Source organism: Schistosoma haematobium, chromosome 4 (assembly GCF_000699445.3).
Source record: "Schistosoma haematobium chromosome 4, whole genome shotgun sequence".
NCBI lineage: Eukaryota > Metazoa > Platyhelminthes > Trematoda > Strigeidida > Schistosomatidae > Schistosoma > Schistosoma haematobium.
In genome coordinates this window covers 6,953,306-6,979,490 of record NC_067199.1, presented here as the reverse complement: position 1 = coordinate 6,979,490, position 26,185 = coordinate 6,953,306, and the positions used below count along the sequence as shown (strand labels likewise).

Sequence of the window (26,185 nt, the reverse complement as noted above, 5' to 3'; positions counted from 1 at the left end):
ATTGTTCAGTAATTTAAATATTAATCAAAGTTTAATTTTCATTAGAATACCTTTTGCCATTCGTATGGTTGTTAGGCTTAGTGTTGTATCAATAAGAAACGAGAATTAGTGAGAATAAACCAACACTCAACGCTTACTCTTCCAAATATTTGCCGTGAAGTCATTGAGAATAATAAAAGTATTAAAACATTGAAATTATGAGTAACAGGGAAATTCAAGAGGAGTGTTTCGTCTTATTTGTGACTCATTAATTAAGTGTTGATGTTCGGATTATCAACAACAAGATATTACAAACCTTTAAGAATTAACACGATACACCCTTTACAAGTTTGTATCTATCTTCACTTCGTAGCTCCGTGGACAATGAATTGCCGTTTACATTGACAATTATTAGGTTCAAACTTTATTGTGAATACCAATACTGGGATTCAGGTATATCTAAATGACAAGTTTCAGGTAAGATGTAACATGAGTTTATGATTCCAATGATTGCTACAATAAAACCATGCTGAAATTTTTAACAAAAGAGCTAAATCTAGTTTTAATTTGTTCATTTGAACACATTAATATTGGTACAAAGGGGCACCGAATACAAATGCACCATACAATTCACTGCATTTGTGTATGAACTGTGATACTACTCAGGTGCACAGACCGAAACAGGTGGTTTTCTCAGAGAGCCACACCCGAAGCCTTCGACCTAAAGGTCTGATCTACAAGGCAGTAGAGTAACGTCAGGAGTTGCAGTGTCATGATGACCGGTGAGTAATAATTGATTCATACGCCATTTGTTCTCTCAGGATCGTTGATCCCATGTGTACTAATGGTTTGAAATCAGAGTATTCCAACTTCCATAGGTGGACTCTTCATATCCACCAACCCGGTTAAAGTGCCAGACATCCGCTTTTCGTCCTCTCAATTTCGTAAACAACACCCATGGCGCGAGAAAGTAGTGACTAAAACTTCCCTAGCAGTGGCTGTATACGAGTAGCTAAGTGAAATCATCTCGATAGGGAGAGTTAACTCTCCCCACCGTTGTTCGTACTAAGGCATTTGGGAGCGATAAATCTAGACAAATATTCATAATCCTCATATTCCTAACAAAGATTAATTCATGTTTATTTTTCAATACATCAATACTTTGAAAATTTATCAATCAACTTTTAATACAATATCTAAGTGAATGATACTAAGTTTACCTATAAGAAATGATAATAGTTTCATATATTTTTTAGGTGGTTTGACCTTAATTATCATACTGATATATTATAGTTATCTTTTTTATTTATTATTATTCTATTCTGTTGTTTGTTTTATTTTAAAGAAAAATATATACAAAGTAAATAATTAAATGAACTGATTATTCTCGTGATTTTCTTTTGTTTAAATCCAATGGTTCAAAATACTACCATCATTTAAACAAAACAAAATGAATTTACGTTTCATTATATACTTGATAGATCAAATGACTTCTGTTTACTTAACTAATTAGGTAGAAGATGCATTTAAATACCGTTGAACATATATATATATATATATATACATATATCTTCAATGATGTTATACTCTTTACTTTGATACATTAGTGCTTTTCATAAGTAATACGTCAATTGATTTCTTATATGTTATTGAATAAATTGTCATTATTATTATTATTATTATTATTATTAATGTATCTTAAAGTAAATACCAAATAGTTTGTTATATGGTACATAGAATAATGTTTCAGAAATATGATTTGAGGTCAGATATGCAGAGATAATTGAACAACTTTAAGTTCATACTATATGATACTACTTAAATAAATTTATTTAATTACTTACTTACGCTTGTTACTGCTAATGGGGCATAGGCCGCCGACAAACATTCTCCAACCCACTCTGTCATGGAACTTCATTTACACTTCTATCCAATTGTTGTTCATTCTTTTTATGTATGTCTCCATTTCTCAACGAGATGTGTACTTTGCTGTACCTCTTCTCCTTTGACCTTGAGGATTCCATATGAGGGCTTGCCTTGTGACGCAGTTGGGTGTTTTCCTCATTGTGTGTCCTATCCACTTCCAGCACTTCTTCCTGATTTGTTCCTCCGCTGGAATCTGATTTGTTCTCTCTCATAGTAGGTTGTTGATGATCGTGTTTGGCCAACGGATCTGAAGTATTTTGCGTAGACAGCTATTAATAAACACTTGTATCGTTTGGATGATGGCTTTCGCTGTTCTCCGGAATTTTCAATACAAATGTCAAGACAGTTCTACTGTATGGGGCAGAAACCTGGAGAACAGCGAAAGCCATCATCCAGACGATACAAGTGTTTATTAATAGCTGTCTTCGCAAAATACTTCAGATCCGTTGGCCAAACACGATCATCAACAACCTACTATGAGAGAGAACAAATCAGATTCCAGCGGAGGAACAAATCAGGAAGAAGTGCTGGAAGTGGATAGGACACACAATGAGGAAAACACCCAACTGCGTCACAAGGCAAGCCCTCATATGGAATCCTCAAGGTCAAAGGAGAAGAGGTACAGCAAAGTACACATCTCGTTGAGAAATGGAGACATACATAAAAGAATGAACAACAATTGGATAGAAGTGTAAATGAAGTTCCATGACAGAGTGGGTTGGAGAATGTTTGTCGGCGGCCTATGCCCCATTGGGAGTAACAGGCGTAAGTAAGTAATCAAATGATTCTGAATCATACATAACCGAGTAAAGTATGAAATGATGTAAAATTTAAGGTACTGTTAAAAATCACGTCGAAATGACACAGCTTTGCATCCTAGTATAAATCTTATTGACAGTGTTCAATCATTACCTTTATTGTTCCACTATATTTTTTTTCCTGGGCTTTAGAGAAACGATTTTAATGTTTTAAGGAAAGTGGTGAAGATAGTTATCAGGTTATATGTGATGAATCATTTAAGGTCATAATGTATATGATTATGGATTAATATTTGAAATTTTCAAAACTTCTGACAAGTGTTGTCTTATCACATATTAACCATTCCACTTCATTCATATCATTTTCCTTGTATATCTTCCAGTAAAACAACATGTCAATACATTAGAATCTAACTACAAGAACAAAGGTAGTGTAACCTCTACAATATCTAATCTAGTAAATATAATGTGATGAACAGTTTGTAACAGCTGAGCTAGTCCGTACCTTGTATTTTTAAACATGTTTCTAATTAAAAATTATTCATATTCTGATTCTAGTAAAACCATTTCACTTAATTCCAGATAGTTTATTTACTTAATTCAGGTATACGTTTATACAATTATCGATTGTTTTCCTTTATTTTTCCTGTTTTATGAAACAAAGCTTGTTGAAGTAATTCATGCTGAGAATTTCATATTACACTAAACATATAATCTTGAATAGATATTAATAATAATAACAGTACCATCAGAGGGGTTCGAACCATGAACCATAAGACAATATTATGATCCGAAACGATATCAGTTTAAACCGATTAGTCAATATTCGATAGTTTATTTCCTATCAACCTAAGTAGTGTTTCATATCAACTGATTAAACTGACTATTCATTAAGTTTTAAAAAGTAGTATATTGTGTTTTCAATTTGAACAGAAATTCTGTACGGTATGTTTATCATGTTTTGTAACTGAATTTATCAATCAACAACGTTTGTTTTTAAGTGATTATAAATAGCTGAGATTATTCACAATGTTTTCAAAGTTCATTAATTTGATCGTATCCTAGTACTTTTGATCATTATTCCGTTCATTGAATTGGTGATTGCTGGATATTAGAATGTACTTCTTAGAAATGATTTTATTTATATCCTTAACTTTTGGTATATTTGTGTTCTTATTAAAAGAATTTGGATTGCGCTACAATGATATGCTCATGTCAGTTAGCTATAGATGACTCTAGACACTTGAAATTACATCTTCGGTAAAGATTATACTAAAACATTTATCACTTATTAACTAACTGAACGGAAGATTAACTGGAAATAATGGGCATAGAACAGTTGAAGGACACTGAAAACGTTAAAGATAACCCCAGACCTGTAAATGAATCAATAGAATTTCCAGTAATAGATTTTATAGTTACAAACATTTGTACTAGCTAACCAAAAATGAGTATCTTCCCTATTGATATCTACAGGATAATTATGTGGATATCCGATAAGTTCATGTAATGTTAAAAGAACAGAATCTCTTTTCATGTTGTATGCAAGTGACTGACCAGCTGGCTCCTTCAATCATATGAACTTATTCAAGGTTTCCAAGAGATTTTGTCGACAAGTAGTATTTAAATAACTAACAATAATTAATTAATCCTGATCATATGAAATTCTAATACCATTTAATTTCATTGTTTGGTCACTGGGCACACTAGATCGATATATTTCGATTAATATCAAGAGTTAGACAGTATATTATTAGCATATGCTCAGACAAAAACTTAACTAACTGACTTATTTCTACCAACCCTTAACTCTAATCTCTCAATGACTACGTATGTAATTAAAACATGGATTAAAATTAATTTTAACCGCTGAAATTGACTCAGTTCTTAAAATCTGGAACGTCCTTTATTTATAAAATACCAAAATATCAACTATCGATCATCATTAAACATGAAAGAACCATTTTAATTTGGTCAATACGCAATACAGCTTGAGTTTGTGAAGATTGAACACTGTACACAATATTAATATTAGTTATATTCCAACGATTAGCTTTCATTAAAAGTGAAACGTTAATCCATCAAAGGATAGATAGCCAGAAGCAAAATAAAGGCATTAGAAATTAAGGTGTCGAAATCCCTCAATTTCTAAATAACATAAAACATTGCTTATCACGACAATTATGTGTTTACTAATAAGGTAGCTTTGTGATGGAATCTCACATTTTTATTATTCACTTATTTCAAAACTGAGACAAATATCAAGGATAGAATCGAATGATTCTTGTCCAATATTATAAACTGATTAAAATTGAAAATGTGACCCGATGGACTTTGATTTATAGGAAATACTCAACTATATTGTATCTGCTACAATAAACGAGGTTTCTAGCTTCTGTTCTATGTAAGATCATCATGGTATATTCTTAGTGAGTTCCAGAGTAGACTGAGGAGGTAGTTAGATTTTCGTCAAGAATAAAGTTTAGGAAAGAAATTAAGTAGTTGTTAAATTGCTCTGATAGGTGTTTGTTATTTTTAGCCAGTTAGTAAGCAAGTTATAAAAATGATTAAGTCTGATTTAATAAAAAGTAATTATAGACAAATGAAACGAGAATGTATGTACCAACTTTACATGATCGACAAGTTTCTCAAGGTTACTTGAATTTTCTAGAGATGTCAAACAAGTTGTTCGAGATTATGTTTATTAATTATACACTTCATAGTAAGCATCATTTAATCTAGTGTACTTTGAAAGAGGCCTTTTTGCGATATCTGTCTCAGATATCAAAATTCTATTACAGTCAGCCTATAAAAGTAACTAAACCATTCTGTTTTGATAAATATGCCACTATAATGATTTCTCTACCGAATAACTATTCCGTCAATCCGTACAATTTTACCTAACCTGCCGATAAATAGAACTGTTATAATCGAAAAATATCTGAAAACACTTCTCTTCAATTCTGATATTATTGTATGGATTTTATTCCATTAACATAAGTTAGAGCATTTACAGTCACTACGGATGTTTATATGACGCAATTCACAATCAAAATCATTAATTATTGAAGAGTAACTTTGAAACGAGTAAAATGTAATCCAGCTGAAATGAACTTTCTATGCTAACATAGTTAGTATTTAAATTTAACGGTATCATACTTGTCTTAAAAATCAACTAGATATATATTTTCTTATTCCAATTGAACTAAATTATCCCATCGAACTAATCCACGAAATTGAGTGGCACATCCACTATTGTCATCAGTGAGTTACTACCTCACAACAGACCTGGTTCAACTCCACTGGTCACTACTTCTCACTAGAAATCCAGGATATACCTCGTGAAGGCAGTCACTAATGAGCATATGTTGATTAATATCAGATGGGTTTTGCAGATATTATAGTAATTTCAATGGTTAAGATCATGAGTCAGTTGAAGCTAGACCACCATGGAAAACCTGGAAGCACTGGAGGGCCGTTTCGTTCTAGTATGGGACTCCTCAGCAGTGCGCATCCAAGACCTCTCCCCCCTGCGAGGTTCGAACCCAGGACCAACTGGTTTCACGCGTGAGCACTTAACCACTAGACCACTGAGCCAGTCGGCATCGAACGGTGTTAATGTCTAACTTTAACTAATCCACGAAATTGAGCGACTTAAACATGACACTATGATTTTGCGAGTAAATTCTAAAACTTGATTAATTTATGCCCTCTACTTTAATTTAATCAAAGCTTTCAAGGATGTTTTTTACATGATATCGGTGTGTGATTAAAAATATCTTTATTATAAAACTTAATGTACACGACTTTACGGTATACAAAAGATTACAAAGTTGAAAAATTGATCACAGTTATTCATCATTTCATCATGTTTTATGATCATGGTACCAGATCATATGAATTGATAATCATTTTCTTCTTTTTTTACTTAAATTTTTCACACATAAAAAATAATAAAACCTACTTAAAGAGATTTTAAATACGTCTATATTACGTGAATAATTATTCGTATATTGTATTTCATTGTACTACAATAGTGTACTACATAGAAATTCTTTACTTTTCATTTTGTCAGAATTCTAAGTAATAGTTATTATTATCAGAAGGGGTTTTGTAGAGATTTTAGAAATTTCACGGGTTGAAATCATGAGTCAATTGAAGCTAAGTAACCATGGTAAACCTGGAAGCACTGAACGGCCATTTCGTTCTAGTATGGGTCTCCTCAGCAGTGCACATCCACGATCCCGCCCCACGCGAGTTTCCAACCCAGGACCTATAGACACCGCGCCAGGCGCTTAACCAACTAGACCACTGAGCCGCCCGGTACCCAATGGTGTTAATGTTCAACTTCCAATAATCCACGAAATTGAGCCACTCATCCGCCATTGTCTTTAGTGAGTTACTATCTCACAACAGAACCCGTCGAAACGGCCTTCCAGTGCTTCCAGGTTTTCCATGGTGGCCTAGCTTCAATTGACTTATGATTTCAACCAGTGAAATAGTTATTATTACCATAGGTAATTTATCTTCTCATCAAGTTTTAATGTTAAAAGAGTTAAGAAGGGATATTTTGTTTGACCGCCCAGTGATCCCAGGTTTTCCATGGTGGTCTAGGTTCAATAGACTCATGATCTCAACTATTAAAATTACTACAATCTCCACAAAACCCTTCTGATACTAATCAACATATGCTCACTAGTGACTGGCTTCAAGAGGTATTGCCTGGAGTTCTAGTGAGAAGCAGTGAACAGTGGTGTTCAACCGGATCAATTGTGAGATAGTAATTCACTGAAGACAATGGTGGATGTGTCGCTCAATTTCGTGGATTAGTTGAAGTTAAACATTAACACCATTTAATGCCGGCCGGCTCAGTTGTTTAGTAGTCAAGCTTTCGCGCTCGAGACTGATATGTCCTGGGTTGGGGTCTCGCGAGGTGGGATCGTGGATGCGCACTACTGAGGAGTCCCACGATAGGATGAAACGGCCCTCCAGTGCTTCCAGGTTTTCTATGGTTATCTAGTTTCAATGGACTCATGATTTCAACCACTGAAATTATATAGAAAAAGTATATCGACCATTTCGTCAGTAGTAAACTAAACAGAACAATCAACTAAGAATGATGAAACACATGAAAATATCAAAAACCACAGAGTGTAACCAGCCACAAATACGATCATTAGAATGAATTAATTTTGGGTTTATTTATTATATCTCATGAATTGTTCATTTCTACATTAAATAGACATTGATAATGCTAGCCAGATAAACAATAAAGACTTCAAATTAAACAATTCAGATTATGTAGACGCTACACCACTAAATTATTTGATTCTTGGTTGCTTGTAAGGAAACCATTACGAAAACTTCTTATATACGTACATCAGTTCGAGTTGCCATATTACATTGGCACACAGATACAATTATCGATTCAAATCCCATAGTCGTAGAGGTAGTAAAAGTATAAGCAGTAATCAGAAATATTAAAATTTGAAGATGTTATTCAAGGAGTATAATTCAGCGAAATAAATTTGGAAAGAGCAAAGAAAAAGGAACATGAAGAATTCAGAGGATTAGAATTAACTTTCTTATCAAGTGAGTTGTCTTTTTTATTATATTTAAAAATAAAACCTTTCTGTTCATTAAACTATCAAGTCATAGCACATGTCAATATGATCATTCAACTCTAATCTATAACTATCCCATGAAATATGCAATGAATAACAGAACATTTAAAGAATGTAGAACAAGGAATATTGTTGCCTGATTATTATTATTATTATTATGAAACATTGGTTATTGGAAAAACTTCAACTACGCCCATTGATCAATACAAAATGATTAATCATAAAAGAAATAATATTGTTATGGTACAACCTAGAATGGTTCAACTGTATACATTTTGATGAATTAGATTTGATTTAGAGGTTATTTTATATCCAGGATCTGATTTACATAATGAAGAGATGTCATCTGGATAGTCACAAATAACCAGGGAGTATTAAAAAATTCTTAAAAATATGAACCAATAACTCGACACGAAATTCAGTTTAGAATTTTCAGGTTTTGTAGTGTCCATGAATACTAGGTTTGATTATGCGTGATTTCGTTAAAATTGCATTACTAAAGAGTCGTAAACTAGAATAAAGCAGTTATTCTCTTCAGATTTCAATGATTCTGAGGTTAATGATAGTCCATAATGAAAACTGACTTTGGATAGAATATTTTTTATCCTAAACAAAAATTTCTCTGAACAGAAGTGACCACACAAATCTTAATAACCAGTAAGGGTTCGCTTATACAAAATGAGGTAAATCTTCACTTACATTCTTACTGCTATGTAGTTGGAAACCCTGTTAAACGTCAGCTTCATACTGATTGGCAATCGTCACCATGGCGTATCTGTGATCTTCAGAAAAATGTCGCTTCTAATACGATATGGAACCGTTTCACCCAGCTTCATAGCCTGAAATGTCATCACCGGATTATTCAGGCAGCGATTAACCTCCAGGGGAACTGAGGCATTCACAATTCATTGAATACTATGCAGTAACTAGTATTTTGTTTTTTTAGTCTTTAATGCTCATGGAATTCCGAAAGCTGCGGATAATTGAAAACTATTCACCAATATTTCTCAAACTTAGTTCCATGTTAATCAAGACATCTGTCCAGAATTATCATTACTTCAACAAATGAAAAAAAGTATATAAACAAAATTGAAACCAGTCTAGTGGCCTCTTTTGTGTGTGTGTGTGTGTGTGTTACTGTCAAATAATTTGTTTCGTTTTGATAGAAAAAAAGAAAACTATTATGCTTCAATTGTAAATTTGTAAATGTTAACTTTTGACCACCTGCTGTTATCGTCTAAAACACTATTATCAGAAGGGGTTTTGCTGATATTATGGTAATTTTAATAGTTCATATCATGAGTTAATTGAAGCTAGATCACCATGGAAATCTTGGAAGCACTGGATGCGCACTGCTGGAAAGTCCCACAATAGGACGAAACGGCCGTCTAGTGCTTTCAGGTTTTCCATGGTAGCCTAGCATCAATTGACTCATGATCTCAATTATTTCAGTAACTCATTTATTTTAAATAAGAAATTAAAGCTTGGTTAAAGATGTTTATGAAGAATGATACATCTTGTCAAATGTCAGATGTGAGTAAACTAGTATTTAATAATTTAATGTAATAGTACTATTATGGTGTGCGCTATTGATGTCGACAAACATAAGTACTATGCATCACCGATTGAAAGTGGAATGCCTGGTAACAGAAGGTTGTGAAGATCGAAGAGAAAAAGAACACAGAGTGATTGATGTGATGATGAAGAAACAATAACGTTTAAGACAATTGATGAAAATTTTACAAATAAATTATTTGCGTTCAGGTGTATTTGATTGTCCTTGCCTGAGTTCTCGTTCATGTCACTATCATTAAAGTATCTATGTAATGAATAACGTACAGTCAGAGCTTCTCCGTAACACTTTCAATGTTCAATAAGTGTATAGTGTCTAGCATTTTCGATTATTTTCCTATTCATCTAATGAATAATTAAATTCTGTACAAGAAAGGGTAATTTCTATTATCGGTTACACTTTTATAAAATCTTTTATCTTTCATATGTTACATTGACATTAATAAAAAACTTCATTCATTTGAAATGATATCTTTCAATAAAGATCATACTCCAATATGAATGACTTGCCCACTAAACCATTGGAAAAATAAACGAAAGTACTAGACACAACACATTTGTTAAAAATTCAAAACATTGAGAGTGATCTCAACTTAAAACACTAATGGCTGAATAATTCAGTAGGACAATAACATAATCAATTGAAAATAACTGCTTCTTTTGCACTCACTGATGGTTGTCAAGTAAATGGCGGTGAAAAAGAGTGAACAGTTGATCAATAACACTTATAATTTTCGTAATATATTCATTTTAATGACAATGTAAGACAATAAATGTAATTGGAAATTATATGTAGTGTGACTTATTGCTTAGTAGATAATAATATAAATAGAGAATTAAACATTCAGTAAATTTAATATGTCGAAACGATCGTCCAGTGCTTCCAGATTTTCCATGATGGTCTAGCTTCAATTGACTCATGATCTCAACTATTAAAATGACTACAATCTTCAAAAAACCCCTTCTGAATATTAATTAGTTTTTTATCCGTTACAACATCAAATATCATTAGCTTAGCTTACACCTGTTACTCCCAATAGAACATAGTCTATCAGATATTATATTAATACATAAAATCACTGATTAATTGTTTGAGTAATCAGAAATGAATAAACGTTTATTCTTGAAGGTTCTAAACAAGATAATTGTAGATCAAATAGAGAAGATAAATTACAATCACGTAAGCATAACTTCTATAACTGATTCCAATTTCGATGGTTAACCCTCTTGTATATTTCATTAGCTTTGTGTTGTCTAGATAGTGTGAGCTGCTCACAGTTTTTATAAACTTAATTCTTGATAGAATAAACAAAGTATATTATTTTATAGTTAATTACTTTAATTAAATACATTGTGTTAGCGTTGCTTAATAACTGATTTTGAATAACCATATACATTTATCTACCAACGGGTAATTGATTATATTCATTTCATGTACATTAACAAATGTAAGCAAAGTACCTAAATGGCAGTCGGTGGACTAAGATATGAACAATGATCTGTTGAAGATAGTTTAACTATCATTTTATCCTTATAGTTCATTGTTGTGTTGAATATAGACTTTACAAATATATATAACTTAATAATAAGTAGGTGTAAAAGTTGACATCTGTCCAATATGAAACTGTTTTTTTCTTCATAAACTGATATCAGATGTACAAGTTGTTTCTTTTATTGTCTACGACTTCACAAACGTAAGCATCGTCGACCTCTGTATGGATCTGAAACCTCAGGTTCCGTGAAACCTTTAGATTAGTGAGTCGAGAAAAGATTTACAAACCAATAATAAATTATATTATCATACAAGGGTGACGATAAAAATACTGGTCGGATTTACAAGAAAACTTGTGGTAATGCTTAGGTCGGCAATGGTAAACTATTTTAGATCATGTTATTATCAATCAATCAATCAACTGATCTGTCTCTCTTATTCACATTGATATGTGTTTTAACTTAGAATTTTTATTCGATAGTTGAATGAGATTAGCAAAAAACCATTAGCTTAGCATTTTGTCTCACGACGTCACATCATTAGTGGTTACAATGAAAACTCAAATGACATAAGTCAGCTAGAGTTAAGAAATAGACAACATGACATTGACTGTTAATCAGTGACTGATTATCGCAGAACATAAAGACTTATTTGAAAAACTAGTTCAATGGATTATGTCTCATGCATAGAAAAACTGAGCATAAAGCAGTTAATGATTTTAGTGAAAACGAAACACAATTATCTGTATGATTCCTGTAGTTAAGCGAGCAGAAAACAAGACCAGTAACCGATCAAAATTCTGATGTAACTCAGACAAAAAAAATGCAACTTATGTAGGACAAGAGAACTAGAGTACCGAATTTTCGCATCTTGATAAACCATATTTGAACCAAAAATATCGGTGTTTTTTTAAAAAGTTATTCCAATCAGCTCCAATTCAAGCCATTAAGTTTATTTATTCAAAACACACTTAAGGGAAATCATCTAACTTGTATACAACATCAGCTCGTGTAAGTTAGTCTTAGCAAGTTTGATCATTATTCCGCACATTTATCATTTTCCTAATAAGACATCATTATGGATTATGGATAAATTGGAAAACATAAATATTTTAGCTGATACATATTAAAATAAATCAACACAGCGTATGTACAATAATTTCTAACCATTCATTGAATGTCGAAGAGGTGAGGGTTTTTTTTCAACAACAAGAAAATCTTCTTTCTTCCTTTATATCCGACATGATTTATATTAGTATAGGGATTGTAGAGATTATTAAGTTTTTTTATTGAGATCATGAACCGATTGATGTTAGACCACCACGGAACACCTGGAAGCACTGGAAGGCCGTTTCGTCCTGTTGTGGGACTCCTCAGCAGCGCGCATCCACGATCCCGCCAGCTGGTTTCGAACTCAGGGCCTTCGGTCTCGCGCGCGAACGCCTAACCTACTGGACCACTGAGCCGACATCCAATGGTGATAGTGTCTAACATCAACCAATCCACGAAATTGCACAACCATCTTCCATTGTACTGAGGTAGATACTGTTGTTATCATTTTATTTGACTGTATATCGCCACGTTTTGGTTTAATGTATATTACCTTTATACAATAATGTTATCTATGTAGACAGACAGATAGATATATGTTTAGTGTACATAATACATGTTATAGACATCTTAAAGATTTATAGCATTCCCTAAATAAAACCACTAATGTAACATTTGAATCAATAAATGAACAATCATTAGTGATAAAAGTGACAACTGTTATCAGTAAACTTCAAATAGTTCCCATTTTCCATACATTTAAACATTTTCGAAGGTTATAAATTCAAACCATTTTCCTAGAAATCTTTATGATAAACTTTTTTTATTTTAGATTGTTTGACAATTAACAGATAACTAGTATTTGAGTTATTAAATATACTGATGACTTATAGCGGTTATAAAGTCCAATTCTCTCGGAGAAACCAATCTCCATTATATATATATATATATATATATATATATATATATATATATATATATATATATATATATATATTCAAAACAATTAGTCCCTTTGATGAATTTCCATGATGTAATAAGAAGACGAAGATTATCAGAACAATGTGATGATATATTAGTGCAATACACTTCGAACAATCTGATCATACATTACATACTTGTTAAGAACATTTATATATGTAGAAAATAAATGGTCAACTAGACTAGAAATGAGAGTGAGAAGAGACAAGGATGATAATAATAATAAGAGTAATAATAATAATGTGTCTCTTCTTATCATCCATTTCTAGTCTACTTAACCTTTTATCGTTTTATATATATAAATGTTCTTAACAAGTATATAGTGTGAGATCAGATTGTTCGAAATGTATTGCACCAATATATCATTACATAGTTCTGATAATCTTCGTTTTCTATATATTACATTATCGAAATATATATATTCAATTATTGAGATTTTTGTGGAGGCCCGTTACTTTGTTGTCATTTAGATCGGACGATGTTTGTTGACAGCCTCTCCACCTTAGTGGCCCGAGATCTGACTCCAAGGTGATTGTATGAATATTTTTTATCACTTATCCCCGTATATAATCATCGACTTAAATCGCGTTCGTCATTAGCAGAATTAAATAAGTCAAATAATGAGAATGGATTTTTGAATACATATATTTTGTATATGAAGCGAATGGAATCGAGATAAGGGAAACGACGCGCAGTGGAGATGTCGGGTAAGCCAACTCCCTTTTAACCAAGCGTTAATCAATATTTATAGTTACACAAAAGTAAGTTACAGTCATGTGATGAGTAATGGGACAAGAAATGTACACACACCTACACGCTCATATAAAAACAGTCAAGATTGATAAGCAAATAATTAACAAGGTCCGAATATGACTCAAGTAGAATGGGCTGTCCGAAAGCTAGAATAAGGTATATGGGCTTAACAATAATAACAGACACTACAAAATCATAAGTTAATTGAAGTTAGACCAACATGAAAAACTTGGAAGAACTAGACGACCATTTCACAAGAAATTGAAATGACTAACATCTCCACAAAACCCCCCTTCTGATATATATATATATATATACATATTGATTTATCAATAACAAAATATAAATAAATCAATTATATAATCGATTATCTATCAATTTATTAATAACTTACAATTTTGCTTAATGTTCTAATTTGATCATCATCTATAGGTGGATTACTATAATCATCAATTAATATAATCTCTTTTATATTATTATTAAATAATAATAATGATGTATTCATTAATATACTTTGTAATGTATTTTTTATAATGATTGAATTTTCATTATATGCAATAATGATAATACTTATTTTGGGTATATATTTATATATCTCTTTAATAGATAATAATTCAATATTTAAATGATGGGCTAATGTATTCAATGTTAAATTATGACATAATTCAATATTAAATTTTTGTGTTTTTCTGAAATGATTTTGATTAAAATGTAATGAATTCAATAATAATGTTGATCTTGTGAATAATAATAAATAGAAAGTAATAATAATAATGATAATCTTGTTGATTACAACATTAGATTGAATAAGATTAGGATACATTTGATAGAGAGTAGTATTATAATTTAAGTGATTAGTAAATGATTACTTGTTATTAGACAATATTACGTAACTTCATCGACGGTTAAATAAATTGATTTTACACATATATATATACATAAACAGTGTTGAAACTTTGAATATTAGACCTTAGCAACAAAAGCAATTCGTATATAAATCCATATTGTTTGATTAGTTTTCTTTTCTTTCTTTTTTTTTAATTATTTTTTCATGAATTTCAATGGATGGATAAAGAAGGTTTACTATTACACATTAATATGATCCCATCCACCTATCACAATTATGTTATACATATACATATTACACGTAATCCATACACTTCAATATTATAATTTAATTATTTCTGTAATAGAATATGTACGTGTAAGGTAAATGCGTTATTCTTTTTAATGAAAACATATTTTATTTTTTATTTTTGGTCTGTGCAGAAAAGAGAAAAAAACTACAAAGGTCATTTTAATATTGGTTAATAAATCTGAACTATGAGATTGGTTACATGGTATATATATATATGGATTTATGCTTGTATATGAATAAAAGTGTTGATTAGTGCATAGCACATAATTGACACACATTCACTCACTCACTCATACACACACACACGTGGATAATACATACACACAAACATATATATATATATATATATACAAAAGTTGATGTTACCTATGAAACGTTTACGTTCATTTTATAATTAAGTTATATTCTTTTAAAGTGTTAATATTTCTTCTTCTTTTTTGTTTGTTTTAATGAGATGCCGTGTTCATTGTCATACGTTTGTTTGTTGTTTTTGTAACGTAAGCATTTGGATTAATTGTACAATAAATTGGCTACATTTTCAATCATCTATGAAATACTTAATTGATTGAATAGTGTATATTTAACATTAACTAATTATCGTTTTAATATGAATATTTCATAAAGTATATAATGTAAATATAAGCAAATTATCATAAGGGGATATTATAGTAATTGTAATAGTTGAGACCATGAACAAGACCACCATGGAAAACCTGGAAGCATTGGATGGCCGTTTCTGATATTAATCAAAAAGTATTTCCTGAAGTTCTATTGAGAAGTAGTAACCGATGGCGTTCAATCGGATCAGTTGTGAGATAGTAATTCACTGAAGAAAATGGTGGATATGTCGCTCAATTTTGTGGACTAGTTGAAGTTAGACATTACCACAATTGGATGCCGGCCGGCTCAGTGGTCTAGTGCTCAATCGTTCGTGTGCGAGACTGATATGTCCTGGGTTGGAGTCTGGCGAAACGGGATCGTGGATGCGCACTTCTGAGGAGTCCCACAATAGGAGAAAATGGCCGTCCAGTGCTTCCATGTTTTCCATGGTTGTCGAGCTTCAATTGACTCATGATCTCAACTATTAAAATTAGCAAATTATATCAGTTAAAATATTTCTGAAGTTAAGCATCAACATTATGTTTATATCTTTTAGATATAAATTAGGAAAAGTATATTTGAATTTGTGAATGAATGGATAGTAACTATCCTATAACCAATTTCGATTATCGTTAAGCTCGTCTATTAACTTACTTAATAGACAATGTTATTTAAACAGTAATAATTCGCATATTTATTTGTACTATTATGATCACTAGACAGACTCCAGCTAAAATGTTGATTACTTAAATATCACTTGATGATTTATCCTCCTCCCCATGTATATATGTACTCAGATCCTATTATTAGCCTTTGCCTAGCTATGCCGTATTCGATTTGTGATAAGTCGTGCTAATTGAACGCTATATTCGGTTCCTAAGCTATCATTGTAACCCCCAAGCTAGAATTATACAGCGGCCTGAACACGAGAAAAGGCACAAAATATTTGAGAAGCACTTTACTCCAAAGGTTCGTTTTAGCACAGAAAATATAAGGTTTTTATAATATTTTAGATGTCCTTGGGTTTACTGAAAATTCTGGAATGCTACTGAACATAATAACAGTATAGTAATCAGCCAATCAGAAACTCTACATGTGACTTTTCACTTTCTTAATGTTTTTGGCTAAACTTCAAGTGCACGCTGATTAGATAAAATGCTTCTTAGTGTTTTCCTGATTCTTTCTTGTCTTTTGAGAGAAGTTTTCTGGATCACCCCAACAATTTGACTATAAATTCGCTTCTGTATTTGCTCGTTTATACTTATTTGCCCCTGCGCTTCAAATTCGCTTGATTTGCTTATAGTTTTGTGATCTGCACTATCCCCTAATAAACTGTAGTTGCCGCTTCTCATTACCTTTTGATTTTCATCATCGTTGAGATTTATATTATAATGGTAATCAAGGTGATCGATTAACGAAGCAAAGTCACTACAAACGGATAATGTTTTTTACAGCATAACCCTATCAGTTATTCAAACTCTTATGATGATTGAGGGCTAACGAGAGAAATGATACTTCAACGGAAATGTTATATATGGTTGTCTTATGAGTTTTTTTTATCACTGTTTGTAATAAATGGATAATTGATTTCACTCTATAATGCGCACTGGACGCATCGGTCTACTTCTGTTTTGTCGGTGTAATTTTTTTGACTAGGATTATAAATATGAGTTTAGCAGTTAGATTGCAAACAGTATCCAGTTGTACATTTGAATCATTGTTCTCGGTGAAAATGACGTTTCCTACCTAATTTAAGGATAGAATTCCGTTTAATTTATATGAATGAAAGTCAGTTAGATGTTTTACATCATGCGAGTATTAATGTTACGAAATATGAATTCTTGTGTTACACAAAGAGATATTATTAGTATTTTTGTCTTGACTTCTTAAACCAAATGTGGAACTTCAATTTCGACTCTCATTGCCAATAACTCATTTCCAAATAATTTATAAGTACTGGTTTTATTAAGTTGGGTTATACGACTTAAGAATGATTTTTCTCATAGGTTATTTGGAAATAGGAAGTATTTGACATTAGTTTCACACTAATTTGAGGTTCTTCATAAGTGGACCCCCACGACTCCATGCGGAATGTTGTAGAAGAGTGAAGAATACCTTGTTGAATAGCCAACAAAAGTTTTTGTAGGATTGTTGTCACATGACATTGTTTTGACATACCAGTCAATAGATCATAATAACTGGTACTATAAAGCAGATTTGACATTATCATTGCATTAAATTTAAAAGTGAATTGCAACATTTTAGTGGGAAGATTCACAGATTATGAAAGGGAAATGATTTTATACGTTCGAAATGGCCGATTTCATTAATGTACGTGTCAAGTTTAAAACGTTATTTGTAGCTAACGTAACAGACTGCCTCCAACTAAATAACCATTGGACTAGGAAGCACTGGAAATTTGTCTAGCCGTTCAGTAGTGTAGACCCTGAAGATTGGACCCACATGTTACAAACTACAAATTGATCTGTCTTGACAGAACTTTTATAACAATATTTAGTATTTCCTGTTTTACTACTTATGACTAATAAGTAATATGCTCACAAATTGAAAGGTGAAAAAGAAGAATAAATTCAATAGAATCAACTACAAAATGAATAGAAATTCATCAAACGCAATGTATTTAGTTTTTTTTATATTTTTTGAAGTCTCTTGCATACATATATAGAAAGGGTGACTATTTGTACAAGAGAAAATTACTCGACCTCTTCTCCTAACGTAGCTATAATCTTATAAATCGATGTAAACATCCAAGGATGAAAACTTGTTTTCCACTTCTTCTCTGGTAAACTTGTTGTCAAAAATGTTGTTTATCAATTCAGGTATTTTAGATCTTGCCTTCTTTCAACAGAAAAAAATATGGGGACTTTAAGTATACAAGTATCCAATAAACCAAGTCGATAGCAGTGATAACTGGACTTTGATACCAGGATAATAAAGCTCTCTTCTCTTCTAGTCGTGACTAGTCCAATACGCAAATTTCGGTACTTAGTGAAAGGAGACTAAAGAAGATTAATCCACAATTCAGATTATTCAATTATATCCCCATTACATCAAATGAATATTAGTTACAGGATTTTTAAAACTGAATAAAGGTCATTCGGACAAAAAAATCACTAAATTGATTGATATAATGAAACTACACTGAAATACGAATGAACAGAAATCAGCCCAAGTCAATAGGTACACTTTGAGATTTTTTTCTAATAAGTTTTATTTGAGGATCTAATATCCCCAAATGTATTGAGAAGATCGTATAAATTGGAAATGAACATCCATTTCTCAACTGACCATTTACTTGCCTTTGAGAGCCAAGTTTAAAGGTTTTGAAAAAGTAATTTGTATATAAATTAGAAGGAAATGAAACTCATTCCAGAAAGCCGCTGAAATGGATATCGCTAGATTATTTTATCAACTACACGACGAACTACTTCGTCAATAAACATCGCTATTATGGGGCTGAGCACCGTATTGATCATTCATGCTCTGAATAACTAAGCCCCAAAGTTTAAGTGACGCAGTTTCAAAGATATCAGTTTTTTTCCGAGATTGAAAATACCATTTGATGATAGGTAAAAACTAGTAAAGAGATACATAATTATGCCTTCCTTCTAGTTAACTCCAGTTTCACGGGCGGCCTGCCTGAGCATCTGGGCTACCTGTTCCTGTCATCTAGATATTTCAACAAGTTATCTATGTTTGTTTTAATATATCATTATGTTTATTAATTGCATAACCTATTCTGCTGCGTTTCTGAGAAGTGTACAACCTTTCGTTGTTAAAGCTACAAAAAACTCAATAAGAGACAATGTGGTTGCTGGCAATATACAACGAAAAGAATGTACGTTATTCAGATGTTCATTTAGTGAACTGTTAACATCTAACTGGCGATCACTCAATATTTATCTCCAGGACCGACCAAGAAGAAAGAAACGAAAACTTGTTGAAACACTTTACGCTGAGAATTCTATATTGTACCAAAAATATAATATTGAATAAAGCTAATAATAATAATTATTGTAACGTGATTAGATGTGTGTACGAAAATTGGCAGTCTCGCTTTCTGACTAACTAATGATATTTTTGCTACATGCTAAAACATTCAACTATCAGTTAGCCAGTCAGAAGTTCGAAGCCTCCCCAATAAAATCTAGTTAGATGATCTGAATATTTCTAGAACTTTTGCAAGGTGTGTTTCAGGTCATAATACATCTATAATGACTTAGAATAAGTTTTACTAACATTATCAGCAAGAAAATCGACTCGTTTGCAACATCAAATAAGGTAAATATTTGGATTAACCAGTTAAGTTAAAGCTATATAAAACGAACAGAACATATGTAGAAACAAAGAATAACTGGTATACTCATAATTACAAAGTTATCTGAAAACGGAAAATATTGCAAGCAGAAAAAAGTTTCCTTTGAACCTAATATTCACATAATTATGATGATTTGTCCACATAATATTCAGAAAACTAGGAACCTGGTAGTCCTGTTAATAGAATAATGATTATTTGTAGTCAGTTTTAAATTCAACGTGACCGGATGACAACAAACATTTTTATTTACCAAACAGAATCGTACCTACCGTGCGAGAGCTGGTAATACTACTGAAGCACTAAAATATTGCTTGCATCTGCTGGGATCACTGGGTAAGTAATAGTGGGGTTAGACGCAGGGTATTAGGGAATGATGGTAAATCAGGTGGTGAAGTTGTAAATCTTCATCGACTGAGATGGTCGAGCCACGTGTTACGTATGCCTGAACACCGATTACCATGACGCGCAATGTTGAATAGTGTTGGAGACGGGTGGAATAAAGTTAGAGGCGGTCAAATCAAAACGTGGCACCAGTGTTTGAAGTCGCTAACTTCTGATCTGAGCCATGTTGTTAGATGCGGACTACTTGTTTGGGGTCCGCGTCACTATCGTAACCAATGGTTGGAGACTCTAGGTGACACTGGCTCAGAATCGATCACAATGGCGTCGGTGTATACACTCTTTGTCTTTCCTTAAACCGTGAGTTTAAATTGCTTTATTTCTACCAACTAATTCTTTCTTTCTGTATTACATCCTTATACACAAACCTCCTTTTATATATTACTACCACTTAATTAACTACTTCAATGAATTCGGTGTTCATCTTGCTGTGCTAATGAGGTATGGCAACTTGGACTGATGCACAGATGTGCCTGGTCCTACATTGTAGCTGACTGAAAATATTATCATTGAAGTAGTATTTAAAACCATGACTCAGAAGTTAAGTGTCAAATGCTTAGTTGACCACTTCAAATGTTGGCTGTCAGACAGTGAGTCGAAGAATCCGAATCGCCATTGATAAGTATTGTGATAAGAAACTAAATTTATCTATATCCTAGATCACTTTGGTATTCGAATTTATTACGATCAAAATAACACAAGGTAAAACCATAATTTATTTGACAAAGTTAGAACTCGTGGAATAAATACCTTCACCCATAACACAAAAAACTACTCACATGTAAGCAGTAAGTATGCTGAGGGAGGGGATTATCGATTTGTTTACCAGCAGCTAAGTAAATTGCTAATGATTTCTCCTAGAAACAGTAAGAAGGAACAGGCGACTAAGCTGTCAGGATTACCAATAAGACAGATCTGGTGAGACTGCCAAATACAGAGTTACAGGGTTAGAATCAACTTTATTTCCTTTGATTATGCACAGGAAGGTAAGAACAAAGAACAGATTAGTTGACTATACAATATTATCTTAAAAATAATGTTTCTGAACATAAAACAAGTGCTTCTTAAGTGTAATTTAACATTAATCATGTACTAGATACACATTTGTGTACTTATTTTTGAACAAAAATTTTTGTACGACGATTAGTGATACTATGTAGTTGCATGAGCTGAGATGGAGTAGAGTTTGAAAGCATTAGTAGCTGAAAATCGAATCGTTTAACTAATAAGCCACCATTTCGCACGTAAGTTCTAGCTATTTTCTCAACTCGTTAAGGGGCTTTCAAACTACTCTAAACCCACTACACCGGAAGTATGAACGACTCACCACTCACTTTAGAGTAACTATGACATATATTCTCATTAAAGTTTACGATGTTATCCATAGTTGGTTTTAATAATGCAACCTATCATTTAAGTTAAACTTCATCCAAAAGATACATGAAAGGCCATTTCGGAGCAGAAAATGGTCTTTACGTCCTGGTGAAATAGTTCAGATTAATGGTTCTCGGCTGTTTGAACTATGAAAGATTACATTTTTCACAGAAAACTACTTTCAGTGACATCTATGTTCATTAGAAGCATCCCGCATAAGTGCCAGTTTTTTTATGAAACTGAGTGTTTTCGAGAAAGACTTAGCGCCTCTAATACGTGTTTTCACAAGATGTATTTTACAACATGAGATGATAGTATCATTATGGATACTAGCCGGCTGAAGCAAATCTACCTGACTATATCTATTATCTAAGGTTCACTATCAAACACCTATCACAGTAAAACCAAATCAACAACAGTAACTGCTCTTGAGTAGACCATTATTCGGCATCATTAACATATGGACAGTAAAATCTAATCGATATTACTACTCAATTGAATGTTATAGGGATATATATTGTGAACACTTTTACAAAGCATTTAGCACAATCAAGAGATCAAACACACGAAGTACACTCTAGTTTCAGATACCAAGTTCGAGGGAACCACTTATGAAGAACGACATGATACAACATACTTATGATATATAGCTAATTCAATTGATTTGCGAAGATTCTAAATTCAATTAAAGATGGGTTCCAAACTTTTAAGGTTTGGTGAAGAGACAAATTTGAATACTCCTTTGTTTTCTATTAAACCGTTGCTGCCACCTTGACGTGGTGGTCGGACTTGCCTATCGTGATGAACCAATCGAGCTATACTGGCTGAAACAATTGTTCCTCAAGGTCCTACCATGCCAGACAGGTCGGTTAAAGAGCGCTAAGACTAAAAGCAGCAAACCCGAGGTCTGAGGGCGGAGTCATACCGCTGGCTGTACAGAGATGTGACGACAATAAGGTGTTTCCTTCAGACAACCAGCATAACAACGATGCTGCCTTCACACAAAGAAGAATGGGGTTAGGAAATGTCGACCCTAAAAATGCACACCTCACCTTATCCCACGGTAAGGTCTCAACAAGTACGAAGCTAACACGAAAATTACTCACAGAAAGGTCATGTGTGACCGACCCCAAGCAGTCGTCTCTTTAGTACTACTGTCACTCTTAGGTCACTAAGACCACCTTGAATCCGATTTCCTTTTCAGGTACGTTTAAAAGAACCCTTCCACTGTGTGGGCAACCGGGATATGATAACCGCCCTCATAACTCTAACAGCATTCAACACTACTGTATTTACCAAACTATTACAGCTTATTGCTAAACTGGAAGAAAGGTTCATTAGATGCCCAAGTTTGAGATCAACAGAACGAATTCCGTAAGGATCGTTTGTGAACAGACTAAATCTCGACACTATGGATGATTATTGAACAATCAATTGAATGGAACTTATCACGATACATCAACTCCCGTGACTATGAGAAAGCGTTGAACAAACTGGATAGGAGGATCTTATGGAACCTTCTTCGACACCATAGTGTACTTCAGATCATCGACATTATATGGAGCCCATGAGACGGATTACACTGCAAAGTCGTGCATGGAGGACAGCTGACAGATGCATTCCAAGTGAGGACTGATGTCAAACAAGGCTGCTTACTCTCGCCCTTTCTCTTGGTGGTTGATTGGATTATGAAGAAATCCACGTCTGAGATTAAGCACGGAATACAATGAACAGCTTGCATGCAACTAAACGAATTCGATTCGGCAGATGACCTAGCCCTTCCATCCCATACATACTGACAAATGCAGATGAAGACAACTAGTGTAACAGAAGCCTCTGAGGCAGTAGGCCTCAACATACACAAACGAAAACGCAAAAACCTCAGATACAGCATGGAGGACACCAACCCCATCACAGTTGGAGAAAATCTGGGAAACGTGGAAACTTTCACGCACTCGGTCAGCATCAACTACTAAAGAGGACCTGATGTAGAGTAAGGACAGTATTTCTACAACTGAAGAACAGATGGAACTCAAAACAACTGTCAGTTAATATTGAAGTTGGAATTTTCAATACGAACGTCAAGATACTTCCACTGAACAGAGCTGAAACTTGAAGAACTACCACAACCATCATCAAAAACGTATAAATATTCATAAACAATTATCTACACAAGATACTCAGTGTCCGTTGGCCAGAAACTATCGGCAATAACTCACTATGACAGAGAACAAACCAGTTTCCAACTGGATAGGAAATCAGGAAAAGACGTTGGAGATGGATAAGACATACATTACTGCATCATGAGACAAGCGCTAACTTGGAATCCTGAAGGGAAAAGGAAAGGAGGAAGACCAATGAACATATTGTGCCGAGAATTGGAAGCAGACATTAAAAGGATAAATAACAACTGGGAAGAACTGGAAAGCATTGCCTGGGACAGAGTTGGATGGTGAATGCTGGTAAACGGCCTATACTCCTCTGTGTGGTAACAGGCAGTTGAGTTGAATATTACAGCTTATGAAAGCTATCAGGACGTAAAAGACAAGGCCAAAAAACTAATTTAACAGTGTATTGTAAACCGGGTTCTGTACATGTGGAAATTTCTCATCTTGAGCGAACAGTGATCCTAGGGTCGCCAATGAACACACTTTCTTTGCTTTCGAAAGGCATGAAACCTAAGTAGCCCGTAAGAAACGAGAACAGACCTTACCGAATTGTCTAGACCTTATAATTAATTTGGATATTCTTTTCTGCATTGGAATACACATTCCTGTAATGTGTCGCCCGTAGATACGGCCAGTGTATGGAGAAACGAATTGTGATAATAAACGAACATTCTATAATTTATCACAAAGAAGCGGTATTCATACCTTGTAGTCTAAAGGAATGTTTTTTTCACAAATAAAACATTTCTTTTTCGTCCTATGATACGGATCCGGAATGTCAACTGGCTTTGAAAATCTAAATAATCATAATACGTCCAACCTTATCATCATCTCCGTTGAGATCCACAGAGACAAACCGTACACTCAGAGCCGGTTTGAGATTTAAAAATCCAGGGATCCATAAAGAATTAGTACTTTCTTTTAACCGAGTAGACCAAATCCCCAACGTAGTGAAAATCCTCATACCTAGCGCATCTCTTTCTGTATGTCCTTGAAAGTTCGGTCCTTCAAACTTGTAAACTGAGAACAGCCAGACATTTAAGTGGTTCCTGTTTTGGGTAAGTACTTGAGTTTTACTGGGGGATTTGTAATTGGAAAGAGATATAATACCTGCCTAAAGTAATTAAAATACTATTTGACTACGGAAACACAAGCATCTCAAATGACTGACCTGGAGGTGACAATAACCTGTATTTCTTTTGTTTCACAACGGCGGAAAACCATAATGACAGGTGGTACTACTTTATACGTACGTAGCACATTAACATTAATAGGAAATTACAACAAGGCTATAAAAACCACCCAGATGAGCAAGGACTAATTAATAGGTCATTGATTGAATAACGTTAGATGAAGGGAGTAAAAACCCTCAAAAATGTTTTACGCTCTAAAGGTAAACTATTAATTAGAATAATACGAGAGCACAGTAACCCAAGTGTCTAATAAATATAAAATAAAAATATGCGCGGAAATCATCAGTAAAATAGCCCGAACATTTTTATTTTCACAATTTTATCCCTTTTGTAGCATTTACTAACAAGTTTAAACTAACAAACATCAATTCAGCACGAATAGACTAACATAAATCATACTCAAATAACCCATTCTTAAGTCAAGTAAAACTTTCATGTTTTAGAGCTACTGGATGTTTTTGTGGTGACTCACGTTTATCACGAGAACACGACTGGTTTAATAAAAACAATTATTATTATAACCAACTGTACCAGTGTTTGTTTTGATGTGCTTTTGTTTGACTGTGCTAATGACAGCTATTTTCTGCTTCCATTCTTTCGCTTACACTTCGATTGTAACTTCGCGCGAATTCGGTTACGTTCTGTAACCAAGCTTGTATTCTGGCACGATCTCGGTATCCTTTCGATGCCACGAGATCGCCAGCGAATACATCTCGATTTGGTCCATTAATTGCCTTCTGATATTTGGCTTCTCGGGGATTTTATGGATCTATTTGGTTACGTCCAACCCTCGCCTTCTGATTTATCTGGCACGTGTTTCTTGGTAGCGATGTTCATAGT

At 33.3% G+C, this 26,185-nt stretch overlaps 2 protein-coding genes across 2 annotated transcripts in view; both read right to left on the bottom strand.

Moving 5' to 3' along the window:
• The window catches only part of GALNT2 (Polypeptide N-acetylgalactosaminyltransferase 2), a 34,419-nt gene extending 19,056 nt beyond the window's left edge, over positions 1 to 15,363 (bottom strand). The window contains exon 1 of the mRNA XM_035733499.2: positions 14,529 to 15,363. Coding sequence (XP_035590111.2) covers positions 14,529 to 14,957 — 429 coding nt within the window. The 5' untranslated portion in view covers positions 14,958 to 15,363. The remainder of the gene's footprint in view (positions 1 to 14,528) is intronic.
• An 8,586-nt stretch (positions 15,364 to 23,949) lies between these two features.
• Positions 23,950 to 25,116, bottom strand: MRPS18C (28S ribosomal protein S18c, mitochondrial; the record flags this gene model as incomplete). Its single annotated transcript, XM_035733498.2, has 5 exons — positions 23,950 to 24,280; positions 24,553 to 24,662; positions 24,693 to 24,824; positions 24,858 to 24,938; positions 24,973 to 25,116. 5 exons carry the CDS (start codon positions 25,114 to 25,116, stop codon positions 24,148 to 24,150), a joined length of 600 nt encoding a protein of 199 aa, XP_035590110.1. The 3' UTR covers positions 23,950 to 24,147.
• Positions 25,117 to 26,185: the final 1,069 nt, after the last annotated feature.